The sequence below is a fragment of the Symphalangus syndactylus genome, chromosome 1 (genome assembly GCF_028878055.3).
Source record: "Symphalangus syndactylus isolate Jambi chromosome 1, NHGRI_mSymSyn1-v2.1_pri, whole genome shotgun sequence".
In the NCBI taxonomy this organism is placed as follows: Eukaryota; Metazoa; Chordata; class Mammalia; order Primates; family Hylobatidae; genus Symphalangus; species Symphalangus syndactylus.
The window spans coordinates 99079214-99106305 of NC_072423.2; the positions used below are offsets into that span (position 1 = coordinate 99079214).

A 27092-nucleotide genomic window follows, 5' to 3' on the forward strand; every position below is an offset into this window, starting at 1 on the left:
TTCAGATTACAGATTCCAAACCATAAGGTTCACTAACCTGATAGAAAGATTCTGCTGTCTGACAGGAGGAAATCAGTTGTTATTAACCAGTAACCGCAAGACAAATACGCAGCTCTCCCTGAGTTTGCTGGTGCAGGGGGAGCTTTAAGCATAGCAGACACCACCTCCACGGCCACTTACTGCCTAGCGACTGCCTACAGTTATCCACCTCAGACTCACAAGCATGCTGCGCTTTTGCACAGCAGCCCAGAGGCATTTCCAGAACACACAGGACAGTGCCCCTGGGGTGGGCTGGGCAGACCAGAGTCCCAGAGTTGCCTCCACAACTCTCACAGGGCAAGGGCCTTAGCTTCTAGCAGAATTGACACAGTAAAGGCAATGCTGAATTATCTCACAAAGGGACTGTCTCAAAGGGTCAAGTGTGACCTTGTCTCAAGGTCAAGTGTACCTTTGCCTGCAGCAGAGTCAATAGGAATAATTGTGACATTAAGAAGAAAGGAAGGCAGTTTTCTGCAACACACAGTACATTATTTCATTTCGAGACCCTGACCCAACCATCCTTGGAAGTATATCTGCTGAGCTCATACTCCAGGCCTGGCGGTGGCTGGGGAATGCAGGGAACCCACTTACCCTTCCCACCCTGAGCAGGGCAGGGTGGGGCAGGGGTGTTGGCTCGCACCACCCCGTCCACCCTCCCCCTTTACCCTGCTGGAATTATCACATATAACTGGGCTTCAAGATTACAGAAGCCACCCTGGATTTTGTGTCCTTCAGGGGGGATAAGTTTCATGCCACTCAGATGTTCCAATGGCTCCCTGGTGGGCAAGGCCAGGTTCCTACCCTCTGGTGGGTGGGCTGGCAGGGCCTTGCTGGGGTGGGACGCCAAGGCAACTGTTGGAGGCCCAGGGGTCAGAATTCCCGAGGGGCCAACGGCTGTGTTTGAAAGCCCAGGGGCAACTTCTGTGGGGGAGTGCCACACTTCTTACCTATTGATTTCTGCCTTCGCATCGTACCTCGAGGGATGCCCAGAAACGGGGCTTTTGGGCTTCCAGGAACAGTGGGTGTCATCACGGCGATTCCTTGGCGTTCATACACAGACTGCAAACCAGAAAGCCTAGGGTGAGACGCAGCCCTGGCCAGCCCCCACCCACGGTCACAGGGCCCAGAGGCCACAAGGGAACTTCTATCACTGTGGCTTCCCCAAGCTGCTTCTGGAGCCACCTAAAGTCTCCAGTGGGGCTGATGAGAACCACAGCATTGAGGACCCGGAAGGGCCCTCTCTAGGTGCCTTTCCTATTTGCTGCAGCTGCTATTGGCCTTTGGCCCTGTTAGGATGGCAGCATGCCTTGTTCCATGGAGATGTGGTCTGCTGCAACACCATTTGCCAGAGCAGCTGGACAGTCACATCTCTGAAAGGGGGGCCAGGCTGGATGTCCTGTGGGAAAGGACACAGAGTGGTGGGCAGTGGGGTTTGGCCTGGGTCCATACCCCACTCCCCATGTGCCATGTGACCATCAAGTCCTTACATAGGAGCCACCATTTCCTCTTTCATAAAATGGGCTCCTGACACCAGCCCCACAGTGTGTGCAAAGGCCAACCAGGTATTGTGGTGGTGTGTGGGTGAGCATGATGTGCCAGCTAGCTTAAGCAAGCCCTGGAGCTGCTCAGGGGCACAGCTTGGAGTCTGCAGCAGCAGGCTGTCCCCAGCTTCCTCCCTCCTCAGCCTGTTCCAGGAGGATCCTAGAGCTCCCCTCCTCCACCTTGGAAGCAGAGTCCTGGTGCTGCCAACCCTTTCGCTTCCCCAGGCTGCTGCTTTGTCTGCAAAATTGAGATGGCTCAGGGCCCCAAACCCGTAGTGTTGAAGGCCAACCCAGGAAAATATCAGATACAGATGCTCGACAGAAATATTCATGTGCAAGCTTTTATTGCTCCAGCTTGGAGATGCAGTTTCCATGTGTCCATAGCCTCTGTTTGTCTCACTGTATGGCCCTGAGGCTGGGGAGGAAAGTGGGACCCTTTGGGAGGTCAAGGGCACCTTGTCTCAGACACCCCCCAACTTGGTGGGGCATGTGGGTGCCACGAAGGACTGGGAACAAAGTGGGAGGCAAGGACCAGCAGGCAGGGCCTGGGGGGAAGGCCCCTTGTGGAGTTCAGAGGTGATGGGAGGAGGTGTGAGGGCAGATATTTTAATTGTAATCACTAACAGTTGTTTAATGCACATTACAGAAAAGCCTTGTGGTAAATTTATAATATTTATAGGTGTTATTGTTCAAGAAAAGGCTAGACATAGGCAGTTTGATACTGGTTCAAAGAGAATATTAAGTTAGGTAAGCAATCAGGACAGGTAAGCAGTGCTGGAATCTGACATCAGGTTCAGATGGCTGCCTCTGCACAAAGGAGAAGTAATGCAAGGGTCCAGGAGGCCACGCCTTGTTCAGGACGTGCCCAGGGGAATCAGCAGCCTCTGCCCCAGGCCCTTTTCCAGCTGTGTGCCCTCCTGACTGCCCAGGGAAGGTGACCATGGCATGGGCAGCCTGCTCTGAGCAAAGCACCCACTGCACCCAGCAGACACTGAAGCCCTTCATGGCACTTCTGGCTCCTAGGACAAGTGTTGTCCAGGATCTCGGAGAGCGTGGGGGATTGCCACGTGGGATGTGGGACAGACGGCCTCTTCTACACCGGAGCATTTCTGTGCTCTGGGTGGACCAGGAGGCAAGATCCCCTCGTCTGAAGAGTATGTCAAGGCCCCTTACATCCATGTGCTCATGGGTCCTCAGCCAAGTATGACACCTTCGAGGCTCAGGGCACTGAGTGAGCGGAGACAGTCAGTGCAGTAAGGGAGTGGCAGGGCTTGGATGCAGCCTACTCTGTCTCACCACTGTGAGTCTGCATGGACCCGGCTCTTCGTCTTGTGGCCACTTAGATTTGGGCCCCACCTCTGGACAGCATGAACCAGACATGAGAGCGTGTGCACCTCAACTACTGAGACAGCCCACCTACTTCCTGGGTCACCATCGGTCCCCGCCCTCATGGTCCCAAGGTACGGCCACTCACGTTCATGTCTGAGCCCGCCGGGAAGCACCGGCTGCTGGGCCGCTGCTTGATGGTCGCCACCCTCGGTTCCACGGCCATGTTCTCAGCAGCGCGGGAGGGCTTGGAGGCCGGGACTATCTCCTCGGGTTTATCTGCAATAGAACCGTGAGGATTGGAGCAGCAACACCAGTGGGGGAAGCTGGGCGTAGATAGGAAAGCGCACAGGTGCAGCAGCCACTCCAGCATCCAAAACTGTGCAGGGGGCATTTGTTGCTGCTGTGAGGAGCATGCGTGTGCCTCTGCCACATGCATTCCCACTGGGGCATGGGCTCCTTCCCCAGACCTTGCCCTCGGAGGCATGCACGAGGCATGGACATAGAAGACCCTCCGTAGCTCAGCTACCTCCTCGTAAGTGCCCAGCCCACCAAGGGCTCTGAAGCTTTTTGGGACATTTCTGTTTTTTTTTTTTTTTTTTTTTTTTGAGACAGTCTCTCGCTCTGTCGCCCAGGCTGGAGTGCAGTGGTGCAATCTTGGCTCACTGCAACCTCCGCCTCCCAGGTTTAAGCAATTCTCCTGCGTCAGCCTCGCGAGTAGCTGGGATTACAGGCACCTGCCACTACGCCCAGCTAATTTTTGTATTTTTAGTAGAGACGGAGTTTCACCATGTTGGCCAGGCTAATCTTGAACTCCTGACCTCAAGTGATCCACCAACCTTGGCCTCCCAAAGTGCTGGGATTACAGGCGTTTGGGCCATTTCTTTAGTGGAATCACTATTCTTACTAATGGGATTTATTCTTGTGAGGGTTAACTGACTTTTTGAAGTGGTTTTTTTTTTTTTTAAAAGAAACTCAGACATATGGTTCCTTTGTGATTGCCAAGACATGAGGACCTGCCACCCAAGGCAGTGTGGGTGTTTCAGAGGCCAGGGTGCTCAGGGGCCCCAGGCGTTAGTAAGTGTTGCAGAGGGAAGGTCTCTGTTTATTTTCCCCAATGCAGAACCTTCCCATTTCTTTAAAAAAAAAAAAACCAAAGTTTAGTTATAAGAGATCCTTAGCAATTAACAAAAGTTTTTTAAAAAGGACATTTACAGCACATTTTTTTTTTTTTTTTTTACTTGAAAACTGAAGCACATCCCAGAGCTCTCCTGGCGCCTTAGCTTCATCACAGGGTGTTTGGGATCAGGCATAAGGATGTGTCTAGGGCTGTTTAAATGCAAGGGCCCTGTGCCACTGAGACCTGGAGAGCTGGTCTTCCAGTCCCGATGTGCATTCTGGAAAAGCTGACCCCAGCTGTACTTCTAAGATGTCACTGGGTTGGGACAAAGCCAGTGCGGTGTCTGGTGGGTGTACCCCATTCTGAGCCTTTGAGACAACACTGGCCTTACTCCCTGGGGAGAAGCAGGCCATCTAGAACATTCTGCCTTCTGGCCACCCTAAGCCCACTCTTGGGGTCTGGTGGCTCCCATGAAGTGTATGCTAGGGCCTTGCCCAGACTTTGAGCCATGAGGCTATTGTGCAAGTTAGAGCTAAGCAGAGTGCAGGGAGGAAGGCCACCATCTCCAAGTTGTTCTTCAAGCTGAGGCGGAGGTTACCTGTCATGGCAGCTTCTGACGGGGAGCTGACCCACGGGCAAAGCTCCCAGAGCCACGGCACGGATCAGGGTTGTCCATCACCCAAGGCATCAGGCTCCTGACAAAGGTAGCCTAGACCAGAGGTCCCCACAAGAGGAAGTTTGGGGAGAAGAAATGGGGGTGTGCTGGCGACACTGAGCCAGGCGCCCTGTGATGGCCCCTCAACCTTGCCGAGCAGCTGAGATGTACACAACTCTGACACCTGTGGACACTCTCACGGTAGAGTCTGCATGAGGGGCCTGGTTCCAGACCCTTGGGCCAGTCTTGCCCTCACCGGGCCAGAACCTCAGGGCAGTCTATACTTTTTTTTTTTTTCTTTAAGATGGAGTCTCACTGTCACCCAGGCTGCTTGGCTCACTGCAACCTCCACCTCCTGGGTTCAAGCAATTCTCGTGCCTCAGCTTCCTGAGTAGCTGGGATTACAGGCGAGCACCACCATGCCCAGCTAATTTTTGTGTTTTTAGGAGATGGGGTTTCACCATGTTGGCCAGGCTGGTCTCAGACTCCTGATCTCAAGTGATCTGCCCGCCTTGGCCTCCCAAAGTGCTGGGATTACAGGTGTGAGCCACCACACCCAGCCATACACTTTTAGTCTTCAAACAAGGAGCAGGGCGGGCGGGGAGAAAAGGCAGGAGAATGTGCAGCAGAGGCCATATGGCTGTCACGCCCAGCACACTTACCATGGGGCCCTTCGGGGAGGTGTTTGCTGACCCCTGGCCTGGACCACGTTTCCAGTTGTCAGCAAAATGCCAAGTGTTCACGCAAAGCAAGAAAGCCCTTGCCCCATAGTGTCCGGGCAGCCAACTCTTCCCCCACAGCACTCTCTCCCTTCATGACCAAGTCCAGCTAACCAGGCCTGCAGGCTCACTGGGCCCCAATTCTGCGTCCCTGCTCACGCATTCTCTCCTGTGATTCCTGGACCCACAAGCCCTGCTGGCTCTTTGACAAGCCTGATGCCTCCTTGGGGGCCTTGTCATTCCCCCAGTGGATGCTAAGCATCTGCTCCTCAGGGAACTGGTCAGGCACGCTAGGAAACACCCAATTCTCATCTCACTTGGCAGTGGGGACATCCTGGCTGCAACCTGTGACCCCAGTCCAGAGCCGTGCTGTCCTCACCTGCGTTCAAGGCCCTCCTCAGCCCAGCTCCTCCGGCTGCAGCAGGTGCTGCATGGCTGCCTCATCTCACATTCCCTTTGCTGGGGTCCCTGTCAATCTCCCTGGGCTCCACGGGCTGGGTCCACCTGCCGTGGTCCCAGCAATTTGCTTCCTCCAAGGAGTCTTTCCCCTCCCAGGGCTGGGCTGGGACTCCTTGGATGGCTGGGGTCAAACTGGTTTCTGTGCAGGCCTCTCTGCCCTGGCCTCGCCCATCAGCTGGGCTGCTCCCCTTTGACTCTGGACCAGGTGACGCTTGGGTGATCTCCTTTGGCCGGCTGTGATGTGCAACTCCAGCTTGGTCTATCCCTGGAAGTGGGGGTGCTGGGCAGTGGCTGTTCTTTGCCTCAACTGAGATGTGGCCGCTAGTGGCCCCCAGAGTATTTTTCTCCAATGAAACGGGGGTTGAGATGTGTCTCCAGCACCAGCGAGTTATGTCCCACAACTGTGGTGAGCCAGGGCACTGTGGGGTGGGGATACCCCAGGGCCTACTTCCTGACAGTGCTGGCCTGGGCCCCTCCTCTGACCCCAGTGGAGGGTGAGGCCTGAGCAGGGTGCAGCAGCATGTACTTCCATGAACATGACCCGGAAGGGATGCCACCAAGTTAGGGTAAGAGCAGCTGGAGCCCAACAAAACATCCCACGGGGGCATTCCAGGTGGTGAGCTCTGGGGGCAGCTGCAGAATCCAGCCCACCCGATACTGTACACAGGTGCAGACAGGGAAGGGTGCCTTCCTGGCTGCCACCTGCCTGTGCTCAGGCCTGCACCTGTGGAGATGCAGGAAGGCCCATCCAAGCCAGAAACCCCTGGGCATCCCTCCTGGCTGGACTTCCAGGCTATGGTAAGCTCAGAGGCTAAGGTGGCAGCTGGGGCCGAATAGTGGAGGTGAAGGAAAGTCATTGGCGTTGAACATTGACAGGTGTCAGACCCAGAAGATGCAGGAGGGCTGAGGCCCTGCAGGGGAAGGCCTGGGTGCAGGTGGGTGTGGGAAGGCTGTGGCCAGGCTCCGCTGTGCTGTTGGCCATGTCTGGGCACATCAAGGAAGGAGGGACTCTAGGGTGTAACAGCTTTCCTGGGATTACAATTTAAATGAGCCAAATCTTCAAGAAGCTCCCGTTTCCAACTGGGCCCTTCCAGAAGCCATGTGTCTGTTTTTTTTATGTATTAACAAACCCCACAGCTGATGAGGCTGGTTCATTTCCATCCACTGCACACTGAGGGTCTGCTGCCCGGCCTCCCTGGGGCACCGCCTCGAATTCTCACATTCCCAAAATGAACAGGCTGCAGGCTGCGATTTTAGGACCTCAGGGCCTGCGGCAGGCATTTTGCTAAATACACCTCATGTAACTGTGTGCCCAGGGTGAAGGAAAGGTGTCCTGGTCAATAATGACAGCCGTCCCTGAATCGGGTGGAAGTTCTGGGCCGATCATCCTGTTTCTCATCCTAATGAGAAGCTGGCTGTAGTAAAGGGATTGTTCCCATGTTAAAGGGAAGACATTTCAGGTCTGAGATGTGTAAGGCCATATGGGGGCAAACCACGGGACCAGGTGGGAGCTGGGGCTGGCGTTGGGGTCCCCCAAGCCTTGTGCCTGCCATGTGATGGGCTGCCCAGCCCTGGGCCCTGGTGGGTAACGGCTGCAGAATGTTTGGAAATGGTTGGGGTCACCATTGGCATGCTCTGCCTCGTCCAGGAGAACCACGAGGTGGGGGTGGGGGCACCCTACCCATCATCACAGTCGCCACATCAGAGGGTGGGGTCGGTCATGTCACTGAAGGTGCATCCCTGAAGCTGTGGCCACCTTGCCTGTGGACATCTGGTCTCTGTTTTAAACCTTTCCCTTCCTAATAACCCCAAAACAAATGTTCTTTTGAACCAGAACATGTGAGAGCAGCCAGGCGTGTTGGGGTGGTAGGGTCAGGGGCTAGCATTCCTTTTTAAGTTAGAGTTAGTGTAATTCAAATGAAAAAGGAAAACCCTGCATTGGCCCCCCACAGGGGTGTGGGTCCCTCCTGGCCCTTGTCTCTTGGGGACATGGCCAGTGGGAGCGTGCTGGCCTGACTTGCTCAGTCCCTATCTTGGAGATCTTGTTTACCAGGATATGGAGACTTTTCAGAAAAGCCACAGGACTGAGATTCCTGCTTCTCATTCTAGGCTCCTAAGGATTATGCTTAATTTATAAAAGCTCAGAACTAGGTCTTTATTCAGGGACTCTGGATGAAGGGGATTAGCAAATCCGGCCCCTGGCAGTCTTAGAATGAAGTGCTCGGTGACAGAAAACAAGCCTCAGACAGATTTGAAACTGTCAAATCCCAAAACACTCCGGTGAGGAGCTGATGAAGATGACCCAGCAGTCACCTGCATTTCAGCCCTCTGAGCAAGCGTGTGTTCTCTCCAGTAGACACGTTATGCTGACGAGGCACAGGGAAAAGGGAGGGGAGGTAGGTTTGTCGCCTGCCTTGCCTGTTACCAGAGCCCCCCAGCCCATGAGCTGACCCTGGACCATGGGCTGACTTCAGTGCAGGTTCCCCTGATAGGGGGCAGGAAGCAGCATGCCCCGTGCTAGAGAAATCTTGCCACTGCTCTGCATCCTCAGTGAGTCACAAGGGAGTCACCAAATTGAGGAGTGACACAACCCCAGCGTCCATGCTGAGGCTGGGAGGCCCAGGACCACATGGGCACCTGGTGGCCGAGTCTCCTGGAAGTGGGTTCTGCACTGAAGCGATGCTAGGTCCACTGTCCAGCGAGTTCCTTTGCCTGTGGCCACACAACAGGCCCAGAGCCTGGGAGCCAGTGCCATTGAGGGGCAGAGTGCCCAGCTGTTTCCCCATCGACTCTTCAGAACCTTCTGGGGGAAAGCAGCAGACCAGGCCTGTGGAGGGCTGCATGGGGCTGCTCCAGCTCTTCAGCTTTCCTGGGACCCGATTCATGGTCTGCTTCACATCCTCTGGCATGATCCAGGGACCCTGTCGGTTCTCAACCACTACTGTCTCCCCTTATGTGGGCTTGAAGTGGTCTGTCTACTTCTCTGGAGGTGCAGTGCCACTACATCCTATCTCTGGGTGAGAGAGTACAAATGTCACTCCATTTCCAAAAGGAAAACACACACATCTGCAGCGCCAGATGTTAGAGGACAGAAGCCCCGTGTGTTAGAAGCAGCAGCTGTTGCCAGTTGGCCAGCCTTTTGGTTTAATCTTCCAAAGAGGCAGTGCAGGGTGGGAAGGGTGTGCTTGGACCCTGGTGGACTGGTCCTGGCCCGCAGGCTCTGAGTCACACACCTTCCAAGGGCTAGAGTCTGAAGGTACAGCCATAGGTGCCTGGTAGGGTGAAGGCCACAGTCCCCTTCACGTGCCCGGGGGCAGAGGCCCCACCCCAAATCCTGCCTGACAGCCGGCTTCTTCCTGAGCCCAGCACAGGGTCTGGGGACTAGGGCAGGTGCTCAGAGAACACTTAAAGACTAAACAAGCATTTTACAGATGGAGAACTGAAAACCTGGGATCACTAAGCAGGGTAAAGCTAGTGGGGACAGAGCTGGGATTTGAGGTGCTTTGCCAGGGATGTTAAGATAAATGACCATGCACGGGGGGCTTAAAACAATGGAAACGTATCCCTGCACAGTTCTGGAGGCTGGAAGCCCAAGGTCAGGCTCCTTCAGGGGTCTGGGGGAGGATGAAATCCATGGTGTTTCTTGGCTTGTTCCTTCCTTTACAAGGACACACCACTGGATTTAGGGCCCACCCGAGTCCAGCATGACCTCATCTTGATTAGATCTGCAAGGATCCTATTTCCAAATAAGGTCCCATTCACAGAACTTTGGGGGTCACTTTTCAACCCAATACAACTGTAAAGGCCTGACTTTTGTTCCACACGGCCTTTCTGGGGTGTGACGAGTGCTTTTTCTGAGGTGAGGCCAGTCCTCCCAGAGACGGGTGGAGGCAGCACGAGGGGCCTGGAGCATTTGCCGCGCATCCACTATGTGACCCGCACTTCGCATGTGCACCATGGGATGCCCTCATGGCCCTGGAGGCAGGGGCTGTCAGCAACCCTCGGTGTCTTCAGTCCCCAGCTGGATCCCCCAGTATGACCAGGCTGGGCCATGGCTGCTGGTCCCTTTGGGGTCTTCCTGCCCACACCCTTGCCCCCGTTATATCTGGGATTGAGGCTCTGGGGCATTTAAGCTCAAATTTGTAGCCAGTTTCTCTTGCTCAGATGGGAGGTGGATCTTCTCTCTGGGGCTCCTGCCCATGCTCTGCGTGGACTCTGCCTGGCCATGCAGGCTGTGACTCGTATCTTCTGATGCCACCCTGGGGGAGGAGGGCAGTGTGGATGGGGCCAGGTCCTAGAAGGCCACAGGCGCCCACAGCGGCTCAGCCACCTGAGTCCCGAACTGTTCTCCCTGACAAGGGACTTTTGTTGTCCCACGCTGTTCTGGCAACTGGCTCCCTGGGCACCCATGGTAGGGCGTCTTCCTCAGGTAGGTGATGAATAGAGGGCCATTCCTGTGAGCTGGGGCTTGGCCTTGGATTGAAGACGCGTTCAGACAGAAACGTAATTGCACGACATAGAAAGAAGGGTATTCTGTACCCCGGGCGTCCACCACATCCTCGGCGCAGCAATGGGGCCTAGAAAGTCCGCTGGGAGTTTTCTGGGCAGCTGTAGGATGCTGGTGCAAGCCTGGGGCTGCTGCAGAGAGGACGCTGGGATGACACAGGTGAGGGCGGTGGGCAGGGACAGCCAGGGGAGGAGACAGTGGTGGTTCTGTGCCCACTTCACCCATTCTCATCTAACATGATTGGGACACAGTTAATATGTGCCTTAGGGCCAGTGCCTCTGGCCAGGTGCTAGGCTCTTCCCAACTCCAAGGGATTAATTAGAAGCTGGGAGTGCTGCTTTTAATTGTTGGGGGAGCTGTGTCCAGCAGCAGGCGAGCAATACCCCCCGATGTGCTTGCTGCTGTGAAAGGGGGGACCTGAGTCTACCCGGGGCCTGTGGTCCAGCTGCCCACAGCCACGGTGACTGCCAGTCTCCCACTCCACACCAGCCCTGGGTGGGGAGGTGTAGCCAAAGGGCTCACTGCTCCCTTTTCCCTCCAGTGCCCCATGGGGCACAGGGCAGCCTCTTGGGGAATGGGTGATTTCCGGGCCTTAAAGGGAGGCAGTTCCTGCCCACCACAAAGGGGTCCTGAGGGTCAGGAATGCAGCCATGAGGCTCTGCTCGCCTGTAACCCCCCATCCAGGCAGCCCCATGTGACTCAGGCCCCTGGGAGGCCTCACAGAGCTTGGAAGCCACCCAGCCCAGGCAGGCCCAGCTGAGACCGAACAGGGGTCCGGCCAGCTTCACGGTCATGACGATGTGAACACAGGTCAGGGAAGAAACACAGGACACGCTGGGGAACCACAGACAGGAGAAGCCAAGCAGAAAGAACAGACAGACGGATGTGCTCCAGGACGGGGCCGGCAGGAGAAGACAACACAAGGCTTTGCGGCACATTTGAGACTTCACGGCATCACAAAGGAGGTTTCTGGTTCCACGGGGGGGTGATGGGCAGGGGGCTGAGACAGACACTGGGCCTCCCTTACCCTTCTTCTTCCGGACCGAGGCTTGCAAACAGAAAGGGGAGCGCCATGAGCCACCAGGATGCAGCGCCCGCCCGCAGCCTACACTCGGGCCTTGTCAGCTCAGGGCGCCTCAGGAGCAGGCTGGGCCGGCAGTGGGGCGGCAGGCAGGGCCTGTCTGGAACGCTGCAAACGCAGGCTGCGCTATCCATGGAGTGGCTTTCCCCAAACCTTGGCTGCCCGCACAACTCTGTCCTGTCTGCCCTGCTCGTTAACCTACTGCCTGGCAGTGGAAAGGGGCTTTCCTTCCTCAGCACCCCTCATCCCACCAGCCTCAGCACCCCTCGTCCCACCAGCACCCTGCCAAAGTGGGGGAGGAGCTCTCAGAGCACATGAGCGGAGGTGGCGGGGCCAGCCTTTAGAGCGCACCTGTGGCCTTTCCTGCTTCATTCTTTTGTTTCTTGACTGAGCTGAGCTCGCAGGAGCACCCCTTGGAAAGATGAGAGCTGCTGGGCTTGTCCCTCTGGGGAGCCCCAGGACAGGCCTCTGTGGAGAGGGCCTGGAGGCTGGTCACGTCCTCTGTCGCCTGTGAGGCTGGGGCACTCGGGGCACTACTGCTTCTGGGTGGGTGGGGCAGCGCCACTGCAGGGCTGCTGTTTTGTACTGAGGCCTCATGCCCGTCCTCAGACTCTAGCCCCAGAACCTCGTGAGAGGCGGCCTGGCCGGCCTCAGTGCCCTGGGCCGAGGAAAGATGACTACTGTTTCACTGCTGTGGCAGCACTTGCTAGACCCCTCTCGGGAAAGCTGCCTGTGCCAGAGTGCAGGGAGGACGGGGCCTGTGGGTGAGAGCACCGGTGGGGGCTTGGCTCTCAACCCCCCAGGCCAGCTGGACTGGACCATGGGCCTTGGGTGGGGGCTCATTTATTTCTGTGCCCATGTAAGCTGCCTTCACCAGCTCCAATTTGTGTTCCAGTGGAGCAAGCGTTTCCACCTACACGCCATCTCTGTGTGTTTCAGAGCCACCCTCTTTCCCAAGATGTCCCTGGGCTCCATGGTGACTCCCTGGAACAGGATCCTGCATGGCCAGCATGGCCCACGTGGCTGCTAGTCGCCCTTCCCCAGTCTACAAGATGGAGTCAGAGGGCCAGAGCCTCTCTCTGTTGCTTGCGGACCTTATACAAAGGTGCCGGGAGTTCCCTAAGCCTGCTGCACAGACCAGACTGCTCTGCCAAGCCCACGCTATCTACACAGATCCCCGGAGGATGGAGCCTTCTGGTCTGAGCCACGTGGGGAGCAGCTCACACAGGCCTCCGAGGCCTGGGCTGAGGTGGATGTCGGTGGGGATGCCCTAGACAGCAGGGGGAGCTGCTTTGGGGACCCAGTGGGGCTGCTTACCTTTATCCACTAGTGAGAGGCCCAAAAATTCAAAACAAAACAATGTTAGATAAACAGAAAAGGGGAAAGGCAGGACTAGCAATAACTCCCCGAGAGGCACGGAGGGAGGTGCACACGTGGGGCTGCGGGGCATGCAGGGGCATTTCCTGACGCACGTCTGGGTACAGGGGCAGGAAGGGGGTAGCGAGCAAGCATGGGGTCATGCACAGCCTGGTGCTTTGCAAAGGGCAGCTCAGGGACCGGCATGGCGACTGTACGCGGCTGGGCTGGGTGTGCGACTTACCGAGCTCCTCCAGCTCAGAGGTCATGGACTTGGAGCGCAGGGTGAGGGCTGTGGTCGGTGCTCGCTTTGGAGGCGGGGGAGCTAGAGGGCAGAGGAGAGATGGGTGTGAGACCCCAGCCCATGTTTCCAGATATGGGAATAAGGCCAGCGGTGGCGCTGTGGCTGGCAGGTGGGTCTCAGGCTGTTTGGCTGCGGTGCTCAGGGATTGTGCAGGCGTGCTCACGATGGGAAAGGACAGGCGCTCAGGAGGATCTTGCCATAGCCCTGGACTGCAGTGCAGGCCCTCCTGGGTGGGCCTGGGCAGTGGGAGGGAGGGGACAGGACACCGAGTGGGAAGCCAGCGGAAGCCTGCAGAAGGGACGCCTGCTAGTGACTAAAAGGGCACTCCTGGTGGGACACGGATGGTTCCGGCAGCCTGTGAGCCCCAAGTCATTGTCATGGGCTCTGGCGGCAAATTCCAGCCTTGCCCCTGTGCCTGGGCTCTCAGAAGTGTGGGATTGGCTGGAGAGAGGGCCCACTGCCCCCCAGCTGTCCTGCCCGCCCCCACCCACCCCTGGTAGGGCCCCAGGCTGGAGCTGGGCAATGTGGGGCATGTACCTTTCTTCCTGGCGGTGTCGTCGGGGTCCAGATTCCTGGTCACCGTGACCACCTTAAGGACCAGGTGATTCCCTCCCTGCCGGATCATGTTCACCACCTGCCTGTGGCCGACTTTGACAACATTCTCATTGTTAACCTGTGGGAAGGCGAGGAGAATGGCGTCAGTGAGAGCCAGCGGAGAGGAAGACAGCTGGCACCCACCCAAGGCAGAGACATGTGGGCTCCTAAAAAGGGGGTGAATGCAGGGAAGCGAAGGGAGTGAGACCATCGTCTTTTTGGAAGCAAAGGTGCTTTTGGGGAAACCAGAATGAATGCTGCTGTGACTGTGGAGGTCACTTAACTGTGGCTTAGGAGGCCGGGGAAGGCCTTCCTCTGACACTGCAGCTCTCTGCTGAGTCCTCCCCAGCTGTTGCGGAGGAAGGGCTGATTCCTATTTAACCTGAGCATCCTTAGGTGCTTACTTTTGGTGCTTACTTTTACAGGCCTGGGGCAATTTTCACGGCCACCAAGAGACTGCATGTGAAGAGCCTGACAGGCGAGTTCCAGGGCTGGGCTGCAGTGCCAGGCTTTGCGTCCTCACAGGAGGAGGAAACGTGGCGCTTAATTGCTTCTCATGTATTCTGGGAACGCACATCACACTGACGTGGCCCCTTTCCTCCCACTCCCTCCCTCCCTGCTCTCCCTCCCGCTCCAGGGGCCTGGGAAGGCAGAAAAGCCTGGCCCAGCAGGGCGCTCACAGAGTGGGGGCCCTGTCCCTGTGCTGGTCTGGACAGCTAGCTGCCCCAGTGCTCCTGGGACGGTGAGTGGCAGGTTGGGGACCCCCCAAGGCTGCCATGCTATGGCCACTGCCCTGCAGTTGAGGAGCTCTTGGTCCCTTTAGGAGCCGGTTGCCTCCTGCCCCGTTTGTCCTCACCATGGCAAATGCACCTGGCACGGAAGTAGGAAAGGACACAGGGTGCCATCCCACAGGCAGAGGCGGGGCTGGGCCCTGGCCCCTCTGCTTTCTGCTCTTCTCACCTCCCTGAGCAACGCTCAGCAGCAGATGGCCTTGGCCTCCGCCTCCCAGCCCCACGCCACTCCCAGAGGAAGACCTGAGTGATGGAGACTGGAACTGGGTGGGCGTCTGGGCCGACACTGCCCACCCTGGCTACTGCAGGAATAACACTTAGTGGTTTTCAAATGTTGCTGTGAAAAGGCCCTGGCCTCACCCCTGCCCATGGAACTGAGTGCCACAGGGGGCCTCTGGCACCTTCATCCCAGCAGTTCCTGAATGGGAGCACAGCCCTAAGGCAGCTGTCTCTAGGTGGCAGCAGGGAGGGGGAAGCCCCGGAAGGTGAAGTTTACAGCTGCTTCACGCGCCACCTTCGAACAAAGAAAAGCACCCTGATCGTAAACAAACAGCCAAGACGTCATGCCCCTCACCAGCCACACTGCTGTACACATATCCTCCTCCTGCTATGGATTCTTCGAAAACTAAACATCTGGTATACCCACAAACAGAAAACTTAAAGCTTGTGTGCTGCTTGGTGGATTTTCACAAATCCAACACCCCTGTAAGAGCTGGATAGAAGCAGGTACCGCCCGGCTCCCCATACTGTTGACAGGCCCAGGATGTGCCAGTTTCGGTCACCTACGAGATAGCTGCAGAGCTCCTCCAGGCAGAGCTGCGAGGAGCCCAGGGAGGACTCAGTGGGGCCAGGGCAGTCCCCGCGCCAGCTGCTCTGCAGTCTCTGCTGTGGGACCAGCTCATTCCCATGTACTCAGACCCACCGGGTTTCAGCAGTGAGTATCCAGTGTCCTGGGTCCACTGGACAGCTGGTCACCCTGCACTGCCCTGAAGATACAGTCTTGGGAGCAGGACCATCCTATTGGGCCTTTGGAGAGAGGCCCATCTACAGCAGCAGTGGTCTTTGCAAGGTGACTCCTGGGGGCTGTTCCTTTCACTGAGGTTCTCAGAATGTAATTAGGAAAGCAGATGGATTTAGGAAGTAAAGGAGCCAGATTGAGGAAGAGCGCGCTGGGGAGTTCTCGGAGGGCAGACCTCAGCTTGCAGGACCCTCGCTGCTCTGGTACAGACAGGCAACCGAACACGAGTCACGCGTTATTGGTTCTCTCCCCTCCCATCAGCACACCCGGGTAGCGGCTGTTGCTCAGGAATTCATTCATTCATTCATTCATTCACTCATTCCAGTGTTTCTGTTCCCGGTACCACTAAAAGCCATGAGGCACAGGCGGTTCAGCTGTCTCTGCCTCCATCTGTGGGAAGTTTGCATCCTCATCAGGGAGTTTTGGCCGACACACAAAGAAGTGAACACATAACTTCAGGTGGCTGAGTACCACCTAAGAAGGCAGAGCCAAGTAAAAGGAGACAGAACAGAGGCCTAGAACCACCAGGAAAGGCAAATGTGGGCGGAGTGGTGGGGTGGGAATGGGCAAGGATCCAGTAGGGGGTCGGGGGTGCAGAAAAGGCCAAGGCCTGAGAACAGGGCCTCGGATGCCAGGGTGAGGTTATGGGCCAGGGAGTGCTGAGGCCCAATGCAGAGATGAGGCATCTGACCCGAGCAGCTATATGAGGTGCCAAACACGTGGGGAGCAGAGACATTGGGGCCTCAAACTGAGATAGATAGAGGAGGCAGGCTGCCAGGCTCAGGAGCCACGAGGCCAGTGTGTGAGGCCTTGGTGAGAAGACCTGGCAGTAGGGAGCCCCCAGCTGCCCAGCCACTAGATCCTCAGGGGTCATCCCTTGCAAGGCTGTGGGGAGAGAGGGGAGGACTTGGCTCCACCTTGAGATGGGCTGGGACCAGCTTTCCTGCTCTGGGCGGGCCCCCAGTGCCAGGCCTTGAGGGGGCTGCAACCAAGAAAGTGTGTATTACTGCCTGCTTGCTCCTGCCACCCGCTGTGGGGCATTCTCTGGATCTGATGCTTGGGGAGGCTACGGGACTGGCACAGGGATGGGCCGCCAGTCACTGGAGAAGCCAGGCTCAAGTTGGGGCCTCCTGAGGGCTCGTTGGGCTGATGGGGACTTTTAACAGCCCGGCTGCTTAGGCAGGGAGGGGCTGGGGATGTGGCCTCCGACTGCAGCCTGCTAACCATCACGGCCTTGGGCTCACTCCCTAGAATCCTCATCCTCCAGAATCTCCTGTGGTTCATTTGTGGTGGCTGGATGCTGTCCTGTGATCTTGGCCAGAGCTGGCCCTTGGCCACTTTGGGAGAAGAAGTTTGTTCCTGTGCCTTGGAAGGGTCAAGAGGCTGGAGAGCCCTTTTCCTCAGAAGTGTCAGAGACAGACATTACCCTTCTCTGGGCAGGGGAGACAGAGGACCAAAGGGCCTCTCAGGGAATGAGCCACTCATGGGGGATTCTCAGGAAGCTTGGCTGTGTGGCCAAGGACCTTGGTGGCCCCAGCACCTTCCTTGTCTGTAGCCTGGGTGCACGTTCTGGTGGCACTTCCACACAGTCATGCTGCCCCAGCCAGAGCTGCTCCTGCCCAGATGTGATGTCTCGTATCTGAGTCTGCAGAAGCTGCTGTTCCCACCTAACTCCTAATCAGCAGGGCTCCCCAATTCCTGATTCCATCCCCTGTACCCCTGGTAGACCTGCTGCCCTCAGGAGACTGCAGCAAATGGCAGGACCTGCTCAGGAGAGCTCAGAGGAAATGAGGCTCCCATGGGCCCTGGAAACATCACTTGGCCTTCTCTGAAAGCTGATGACAAAGAGGCATACAGGGCTTGCAGGGGTGGAGCTAGGTTTGGAATCAGTTGTTGGGCACCTGATGCCCCTCTGACCTCCGGAATCTGTCTTGCCCAGGTCTTCCGGGGTCATGAGCCACTTCCAAACAAAGTTGCTTTGGATGAGCTCCCCTGCAGTCCCAGCTCCACTTGGAGGGCCCTCCCTCCCCCTTCATGGAGGGACGGTATCTGGTGAGCCCTGGTCCTGGTGGACCTGCACCCCTCCAGTATCAGCGTATTACTGGGTCCAGAGCCTGTGGGGGCCCTGCTGCTTGCTGGGTGCCCGTAGGCAGGACACCTGCCTCTCTAGTGGGGTGCCTTCAGTAAACAGCATGGCTTCTTGCCCTGGCAAGCACTTGGGGGCAGGGAGGTGGTGCTGACAGGGCCTCAAACCATCCACACACATCCTAGGATGTTCCCTTTGGTCCCCATCCAGCGATTACCAAGGGTCAAATCCCACCCACACAGTGCCTCAGTCAGTTTTAACTTAGCTGTCACAATTTAAAGAGTGTAAGACCTTTGCATAAAAAGTCTAGAATTTCAGTTTTCATTGAAAAATCAGAACCCTCGCACTTGGGGAGCTGGGCCTCCCACTTGCATGCGGCATCCTCCCCTGCTGTTAGCTGGGGCTGTGAGTGCTGCTGTGCCCGCCCGCCCCAGCCTCCTGGGCCCTGATGTCACCTTCTCAGCTTTAGGGGGCATTGGATTTGTGGCTCTTGCCAGCCACCAGTGAAACAGAAAACTGCTATCACTGCCTTTGGTGCCATCTGCATTTAGAATTTTGGGAAGAGACAGATTGAACTCTGCACATTCCTGGTCTCAAAATCAGCCCAGGTGACATTCATGAAACTGATTTCTATTTCCTAGGGAAGCCGCAGGTGACTGGTGAGCCCTGTATCAATCTAAGCTTCCCAGGCCAGTCTCCTGTGTCAGGGCTCAGATCTCAAAAAACATTGACCTTGTGCCCAAAATCTTTCCCCTGCAGAGGGAGAGGGATGTCTGCGAGGGGCTTGCAACAGCCTTTCTGAGCATGAGGAGGAGGCAGAATGGGGGAATGTCATGTGGGCGCTGGGGCAGAGGCAGGCGGCCATGCTGTGTGTCACCACTCTGCATTACCCTGATCCCTAGATGCAGGTCCAGTGGACAGACATAGACATGAGGTCTGGAGGGGCCTGTGGGGGGACCCCAACTCAAACTTGGGCTTGCAAAAGCCAGGAAACTGGCTCCGAATCTCGCACTTAATATAGAAACCACATCGTTTCCATCAATGAAGAGCCAGTTCCAGCACCAAGCATGTGGTCCCAGTGACGCGCATTTGTAATTAGATTCTAAATACCATCACGGCACTAAAAATGCCGACTTCCCCAAAGCAGCTGGGGCTGGGAGGCACCCGCAGGAGTGGGGCTTGTGATTTTTCGGAGTGTTTAGAGGCTCTGCAAATGATCTCAGACCGGTAGTAACTCCTGCAACGCACATTTGCTTTGCACCCCTCCAGGGTGTGGTTTAGATTCTGCCGAGAGGGCACAGGCCGTGAGAGTGTGCCACAGGAACCTCCATCATACAGGCCCAGGACAGGAAGACCCCTTGGTGAGAACCTGGCCGCACTGACAGCCTGTGCCCACCTCTGACCTCAGGCAATGAGAGCCTGCCTACTGGGAACACCACAGGGCACCAGGACTCATGGGGGTGGATGGTGCTTATGTGCTGCTGGGCACACACCTGCCCTGTCCCCCTCAACTGAGCACAGAGAATCCATCCCAACCTTCCGCCCATACTGACCTTTCCCGACAGAATGCTCAGCACCCCTCCCCACATCCCATCCCTCCAGCTTCCCCTAAGGCCGCCATCAGGGCTAAGTACTGGGGCGGGGCAGAGTCTGCCCTCTGCCCTACCCTACCTACTGGTGCATCATCTCTGTGTTCCCAGACACTTGTTCTGGACTGAACTATGTCCTGCCCAAATTTATATGCTGGAGTCCTAACCCCCAGTATCTCAAAATATGACCTTACTTGGAAAGAGGGTCTTTGCAGATACAGTCAAGTTCAAAAGGGGCCATTAGGGTGAGCCTAACCCAGGTGACTAGTGTTCTTATGAAAAGGGGAAGTGGCTCACACTTGTAATCCCAGCACTCTGGGAGGCTGAGGTGGGCGGGTTGCTCAAGCACGAGTTTCAGATCAGCCTGGGCAACATAGTGAGACCCCATTTCTACAAAAGTTACAAGTTAGCCAGGTGTACTGGTGTGTGCTACTTGGGAGGCTGAGGCAGGAGGATCACCTGAGCTCTGCTGGTTGAGACTGCAATGAGCCATGATTGTGCTACTGCACTCCAGTCTGGGCAACAGAGTGAGACCCTGTCTCAAAGAGATTCGGGGGAGTCTGGATATGGAGAAATGCACACAGGGAGAAGGCGCCATGAAGGCTGAGATCAGGGTGATGCTTTGAGATGCTAAAGGTTGCCAGGAAACTGTCAGCTCCTATGGGACAGGCCTGGAAGATTTTCCCTCACAGCCTTAGAGGGAACCCATGCTACTGCCACCTTGATCTCAAAACTTCTGGCCTCCAGAGCTGTGGGAGAGTCCCCATCTGGTTGAAGCTGCCCACCTGCAGTGCTCGGTCACCAGGCCTGTGCCTTGCCCGGCCTTCTTGGTTACCACCCTGAGGACTGTTCTATTGCAGCCCTCAGCCACAGTGCTGCCCACTGAGGCTCACCTGCCCTTGCAGCACCAGCTGTTGCCTATGCAGTGGCACAGGTCTCCAGCACTGCCCGATGTGAGCAGACACTGATTGGGCCACAGCCTTGGCTCCTGGTCCCACGACCTCCCCCAGGGGCCCAGTGTGGGGACACTGGCTATTGGCCTCAGAGCAAAAATGGCCGCAAGTCCCGTTTATCCCATTGAGGAGGGGCTCCCAGCATGGAGCTCTGCACTCTTCCTGGCAGGAGCTCGGAGCACGGCCAGCTGGCATGTAGCTCTGAGTCTTCAGCATTGGTTTAGCCTTTGGGTCAGCTTTCCTCAGCTCCCCTGCCCCCTCTCCCTGTCTTTCAGCTCTGACTCAGCCCACCCTGCTGGCCACAACTTGAAGCTGGGGATTTGCAGTGGCTGCATGTCTATGTCCCCCCAGTCCATGTGTTGAAACCCTCACCGCCAGTGTGATGGGGTTGGGAGGTGGGGACTCTGGGAAGTGATTACATCATGAGGCGGAGCCTTCATGAATGGGATTAGTGCCCTTATAAAAGGGACCCTGGAGCAACCCTTTGCCCTTTCTGTCCTGTGAAGAGAAGATGGCTTTCTGCAAACCAGTTTGCTGGCCAGTGCCATGATCTTGGACTTCTGGTCTCCCGAGCTGGGAGAAATAAGTGCTGTTTAAGCCACCTGATCTGTGTATTCTGTCGCGGCAGCCCAAATGGACTAAGAACTCAAGTGACAAACCATAGCTGTGCCTACTTACCCAGGTGCCTGGCCACAGCTGTTCCTGTGGGATCTTAGGGACTGTTCCCATCTCCCATCCCCTGCAATTACATATATTGTACCAGGCTTGAGATGGGGAGGGAGGAGGTGTCTTGGCCAGCAGGTGACCCAGGAGTGACTGGTCTTAAAGGGAAGCTGGGAGGCAGGGACTGGAGGAGCAGACCCTGGGGCCGCCGTCCACCCAGACCTGCAGAGATGGCAAAGGCAGCTCTGGCATGCAAAGGCCACAGCCCCCAGATGCTGCCGCTGTTAGCAAACCTGGGGCCAAGGTTGGTGGCTGGGGCATCTTAAAGGTCCTGGGGGAAGGGGTGTTGTGAGTAGGAACTCAGAGGCATTGTCATTGAAAAATGACTGCCGCAGCCCTGAGAGGGAGTGGGCAGTGCAGGCTGGAGGCCACAGCCCTCCCGCGCTCATGCCTGTAACAGAGCTTCTGCCCTTCCCCACCCCACAGAGGTCCTGTTGAAACTGTCCCCTTTAGCAGGGCTAACTGGGGCATGTAATGTGGGTCCCTGAGAAGAGATTGTCTTTCCTGCCTCTGCTAGCGCCCCCACCCCCAAGTTTCTGCCACTGGACCCTGCCGTCTTTGAGGCCTCTGGATACAGATCCTGGCCCTCTCTTCTCTGCTCCTCCCTCCTCTGTCCAGGAGCTGAGGGAACCTGTCTGCAGGAAGAGGGTGTCTTCCAGGATGGGTCCATGTCACCGTCTTCTACCTTTAGAGGAAGTGTCTCTGCCTTGTGCGAGTCATAGCACAGTGAGTCCTAGGGGTTACTGGAGTCCTCCCTAGGCTGGGCACACAAAGGGTGGAGCCCATGCTCCCAGCTGCCTTCCCCTTTCCTGGTGAAGAGGAAGTGTGACTCCATTTTCCGGACAGAAGCTGCGCAGCCACATGAAGTGGCAGCACCTACTCCTTGCTGCCTCAGAGCCAGCCCCAACCCAAGAGGCTGTGCCAACCTCCCGTCGACCATGCTGGTCTTAAGTTCTCATCCTATTCTGCAAAATAAACAAGCTTTGGATGAAGTCCTTCCCCAAAAGTAAGAAACATACCAAGGACAAAGCTGTGCGTTGTGTGGCTTTGGGTTTTTGTGCACCTGCTCCCCGTGTGAAGGTGAGCACTTTAACAGTAAGGCACAAGGATGCCAACAGAGTGTGCCCCAACGCCCATCAACACTTCTATGGGAAGAGTGGGGCAAAGGCACATGGCTGGCAACTCAACTCAACATGAAATTAATTGACAAGACCAGCATGCAACAAGGCAGGACTGGATAATTCAGTTACATTTCCCTGCCCAGTTCAGCAGGGACAGAGGGAAAAAAGAGCTTTAGGATCTTTAGAATTTCCGAGCCTTTAAACAAAATCAGTTTAACCTGCAATGAGACTTTGGAACCAGCTACAGTCCTTAAAACAGATGCCAGAAATTGCTCGTGTGGTGACAGAAACTGCAGAATAGGTGAAATGCTTGCTGTTTCCTCGTATGCTCAGGTTGGCATCTTGAGCTTCCATGGTGTTTCGGTCCCCCTCAAAAAACCTGGACCTGCAATTCTGGAATGCTGCCACCAGGGGAAGGTATGGCTTGATCACTTGCCAGATTTATAGAAGGCTCAGGTAAGTACTGAAGCTCCTGGGGATAACTGCCTTGGAGTAGAGAGAAACTGTTGAGAAATCATGGATCCAGATAACTCCAAAAAAAGAGTAATCCGCCTGTCCATGCATCACCCTTACATACAGATATGGAGACATTTACAGAGTAAGTGAATCACAGCCACATCCAGGTAGATGGCAAGAACCCAACCCTATCATCAGCCACAGTCCAGGGAATTTCTGTGAAGAATGGGCATACCTGCCTTCCTTTGTAAATAATTCTCTTCTTCCACTTAAATTGTTATTTAAAATATCAAAGTTGTACATACACACACAGAGTTTACAGAAACAAAGAGTTCCACAAGGATTGTCATGACGAAACTCCACCACCCAGCCTTACTTCTCACTCTGAGCCTTCAGCTATTTAATTTTATATCTATCACTCCGTCTCTGAACACCTATTTTTGCTACTTGATATTTACATTTTCGATATTATCTGCTGACACACTGTGATGGAAAATGATGACTTGGCTCAGAGTTTGTGAAATGTGGCACTATGGTGATTTTGGACCAATTCTTTATTGTGGGTGTGCGTTGTAGGATGTTTAGCACTGTCCCTGAATTCTACCTGCCAGCTGCCAGCAATAATCTCCACCCCCAAGCGTGAAAATCAAGAATGTTTCCAGATACTGCCAAATGTCCTATGGAAGGTCAAGACGCCATCAGTTGAGAACCACTAATTTGGCTCTTTCTAAAAAATCCTCCCTCCCCACTATTTTCCCAGTACCACCATCCTCTAGATGTATTTATATCAAAATTTTAACTAGATTACCATTCAGGATTTACATCATGACTATGTAAAATCTATTCATAGCTTAAACTACATAGTATACTATGGTTACTTCATCTTTTCCTGTACATTTTGTTCTCCCTATAGCAAAATAATTTTGTTTGTTGGTCGGTTTTTCTATGTACCTAACAGTAATTCAAATCCAAATGCTTCCCTAATTATGTAAATCTCTTTTCAGAATCTTCAAATACATTATCCATTTTAAGTTTGTCTTCCTGAAGAAATATTTCCTGAAGACTTTTGATCTGCACTGAACAACCAGGATTAAGTGTTTTCTAGCAGCTGTCCCCATTACTCTAATCCTCAGGATTCCTTTGATTGATTCTTTCCTGTGTTGGATCTCCTGAATCCCCGTATTTGTTTATTAGGTTCAAAAACCTAATTTTTTGTAAAGGACATCCTCCAGTATCTTCTCCCCAAATGGAGTTAGGACATAATTTTTTTGAGACATTGACTATTTGAAAATGGCTTTATCTGTATACTTAATTGGTAGTTTGGCTGCGTATAAAATTTGAGGTTGGGGAATAAGGTAAAGTAAATTCCTAAGACTAACTCTTCTGCAGGTAATAGCTATAAAATCTAGACAGAGTACAATCCCCACCCCCAAATCAACAAATGAATTCTCTGAAGGTTCTGAAGAGTGAACAAAGACAGGCAGATTTTAGATGAGAGTTGAAAATTAGAAGCTTTGTGCAATGGATGCATTATGGTGTGAGTCAACCTGCAGTTTTTTTTTTTTTAATCCAGATCCTGCACAAACCTGCAGTTCTGATAGAAATCAGAGGATACAGCCCACAGTGGCCATAGCAGCCAAAGTGAGGGGAGAACTCCAGAAAAGAGAGAGCCAGAGAAGGGTAGTTTCGTGTTCTGTATGTAAACTTTTCGTAGGTCTTTGGTTGATGTCTGAGCTGTGTGTGTAAGGAAGACTCAAATAGGCTTGCTGATAAGGCTGAAATTTGAGCTGCTGCCACTGCAGGGCAGACAAAGGTTGCAATTTGAGTTTAACCAAACTCATTATCAGCTAAAACAAAAACATTAACAACCATCAAAGGAATGTAATATAATCCAGAGTTACCACAGTATAACATTCATGAAATTTGGGATACAACTCAAAAACTTATTTAGGAAAACCAGAGATGACCCAGATGTTGGAATTATCAGAGAAGGACTTTAAAAAACAGCTACTGTAACAATACCCAACTAGGTAAAGGAAAACAGGCTTATAATGAATAAAAGACAGGAAATCCCAAGGAAATTTTAAAAAGAATTATATGGAATTGTTAGAAATGCATCAGCTGGGCTTAATGTCAGCACGGATATGACAGAGCTAATTGTCAGTGAATTTGAAGACACACCAAGAGAACGTAATCAATCCAAGGAAGAGAGAGAGAAAAAAAAAGATTTTAAAAAGTAGAACAGAGAGTATTAAGGATCAAAAGGTCTAACATAACGTTAACGAGAGTCCCAGAAGGGGAGAAAATTAGAGTCAAAGAAGACAGAGAAAATGAGTCATAAAAAATACTTGAAAACATGGTACCCAAGGAATTCCCCAATTAGGTGAAGGACATAAATTCATAGATTCAAGAAGCCTGTGAATCCCCAAAAGGATAAGTATTTAAAAAATTATATAGGGACATTATAGTCAATTCTGCTCAAAGCCAAAGACAAGGTGAGAATCTTAAAGCAGCCAGAGAAATCATTTACATTATTCACACTCTACATAAAAATGACTGAATGATTGCAGACTTTGCATCAGAAACCATGGAGAAGAACCTCTTGTAGAAGACTGTGGAACAACATCTTTAACAGGTGAAAGTAAAAAAAATCTCAACTAGAATTCCATTTCTGGTGAAAATTCTTTTAAGAATGAAGGCAAAATAAAGACCTTTATAAAGAAATGAAAACCAAGTTATTTGTTGCCAGAAAGCCTGCACTAAAGAACGTTCTTCAAGCTGAAGGGAAGCGGGACTGGATCTACGGACGGCACAAAGGGTGCCACGAATGGTGAACACCTGGATACAAAATAAAAGATGATTCTCCCTCTTAATTTTAAAAGTAGATATCACTGTTTTAGGCAAAAATAATACTGATTTTGGGGTTTACAAGTGTGTAGATGTAACACACATGACAATTATAGAATAAAGTGAGGCAGGAGTGAAGAAGATGCATTTATATGGTTGCTGGGTTTTAATATTTTACATGAAGTGTACAATTTGAACTCTAAGTAGACTATGGAAAGCTAAGAATGTATACTGTAATCCTTGAGCCACTGCTAAAAGAATGTGAAGAGCTACAGCGTAAAGCCAATGGAAAAATTAAAATAAGGTTCTAAGAATAGTCAAATAATCCAAAATAAGGCAGAAAAAGGTAAAAAGAAAAACTGAGGATATAAACAGAAGACAAATTGTAAACCTAGATGGAACCACATGAACAATTCTATTAAATGTTAAATAGAATAAAACTCCAACTAAACATCAGGCCTTATAAAATGGTTTAAAAAGAAGAGCTAATTATGCTGTCCGTACACTTTCAATACAAAGACACTGAGAGGCTGACAGTTAATAAATGAGAAAAGATAGTTCCTGGGCAGAATGGCTGTTAATATCAGACAAAATAAATTTTTGACACAGGGTCTTGCTCTGTCGCCCAGGCTGGAGTGCAGCGGTGAGATCATGACTCACTGCAGCTTTGACTTCCCAGGCTCAGGTGATTCTCCCACCTCAGCCTCCCAAGTAGCTGAGACCACAGATGCATGTCACTATGCCTAATGATTTTGTATTCTGTGTAGAAATGTGGTATCACCATGTTGCCCAGGCTGGTCTTGAACTCCTGGGTTCAAGTGATCTGCCCACCTTGGCCTCCCAAAGTGCTGGGACTATAGGCATGAACCACTGCGCCTAGCCATTCAATTACTTTTTAAATATTTCCTTTCTTTTTTTTCTCTTTGAGGTATCCTTATTTTATATACAGTAGACCTTCTGGACTGACCTTCTTTTATTATCTTTCTTCTTCAAAGGCCATATCTTTCTCTTTTCTGAGAAATTCTTTTCAATTTTATCTTTCAATCTATCTTTCAAATTTTTAATGCCAGCCCGGAGCAGTGGCTCATGCCTATAATCCCAGCACTCTGGGAAGCTGGGGTGGGAGGATTGCTTGAAGCCAGGAGTTTGAGACCTGCTGGGCAGCATAGTGAGACCTCGTTCCTCGAAAAAAAAAAAAAAAAAAAAAACCATTTAAAAATTAGCCAAGCATGGCAGCACGTGGCTGTGGTTCCAGCTATTCAGGAGGCTGAGGTGGGAGGATCCCTTGAGGCTGAGGCTGCAGCAAGTCATGATTACGCCACTGCACTCCAGCCTGGGCAACAGAGCAAGACCTGTCTCAAAAAAATTTTTTTTTATACCTACTATAATATTTTTAATTTTCAGGAACTCTTATTTTGTTCTCCAAATGATCATTTCAGAAAGAACATTTTACTTTTATTTCAACGATGCAATATTTTCTTTGATCTCACTGAGCATATTAATAATACATTTCTTAATCTTACTCTTCTTGCATATTGGTTTCTTCAATTGTTTTCAGTGTGTTTGTTTTGGGCTGTATTTCATATTAGTTCATCAAATGTCTGATGTTCCTTGGAAGGCAGCTCATCTTTCAGAGTAGCTCCTAAAAGACTAAGTTCGATCACAGCCAGTTATTTTGTGAATACTGACAAACTGATCCTAAAGTTTATATGGAAAGGTAAGAGGCCCAAAATAGCCAATACAATATTGAAGGAGGACAAAGTCACAGGGCTGACACTCCCCAACTTCAAGAGTTACTATACAGCTA

General features: G+C 53.1%; 1 protein-coding gene across 2 annotated transcripts in view; it reads right to left on the reverse strand.

The window, feature by feature from the left end:
* SHANK2 (SH3 and multiple ankyrin repeat domains 2) overlaps positions 1–27092 on the reverse strand; it is a 682193-nt gene that overhangs the window by 21283 nt on the left and 633818 nt on the right. For both annotated transcript variants that reach the window (XM_055271428.2, XM_055271436.2), the window contains 7 exons: positions 13645–13780; positions 13048–13128; positions 12765–12773; positions 11394–11414; positions 3055–3185; positions 987–1098; positions 38–58 (listed from right to left, as the gene is read on the reverse strand). In XM_055271428.2, coding sequence (XP_055127403.1) covers positions 38–58; positions 987–1098; positions 3055–3185; positions 11394–11414; positions 12765–12773; positions 13048–13128; positions 13645–13780 — 511 coding nt within the window. The remainder of the gene's footprint in view (positions 1–37; positions 59–986; positions 1099–3054; positions 3186–11393; positions 11415–12764; positions 12774–13047; positions 13129–13644; positions 13781–27092) is intronic.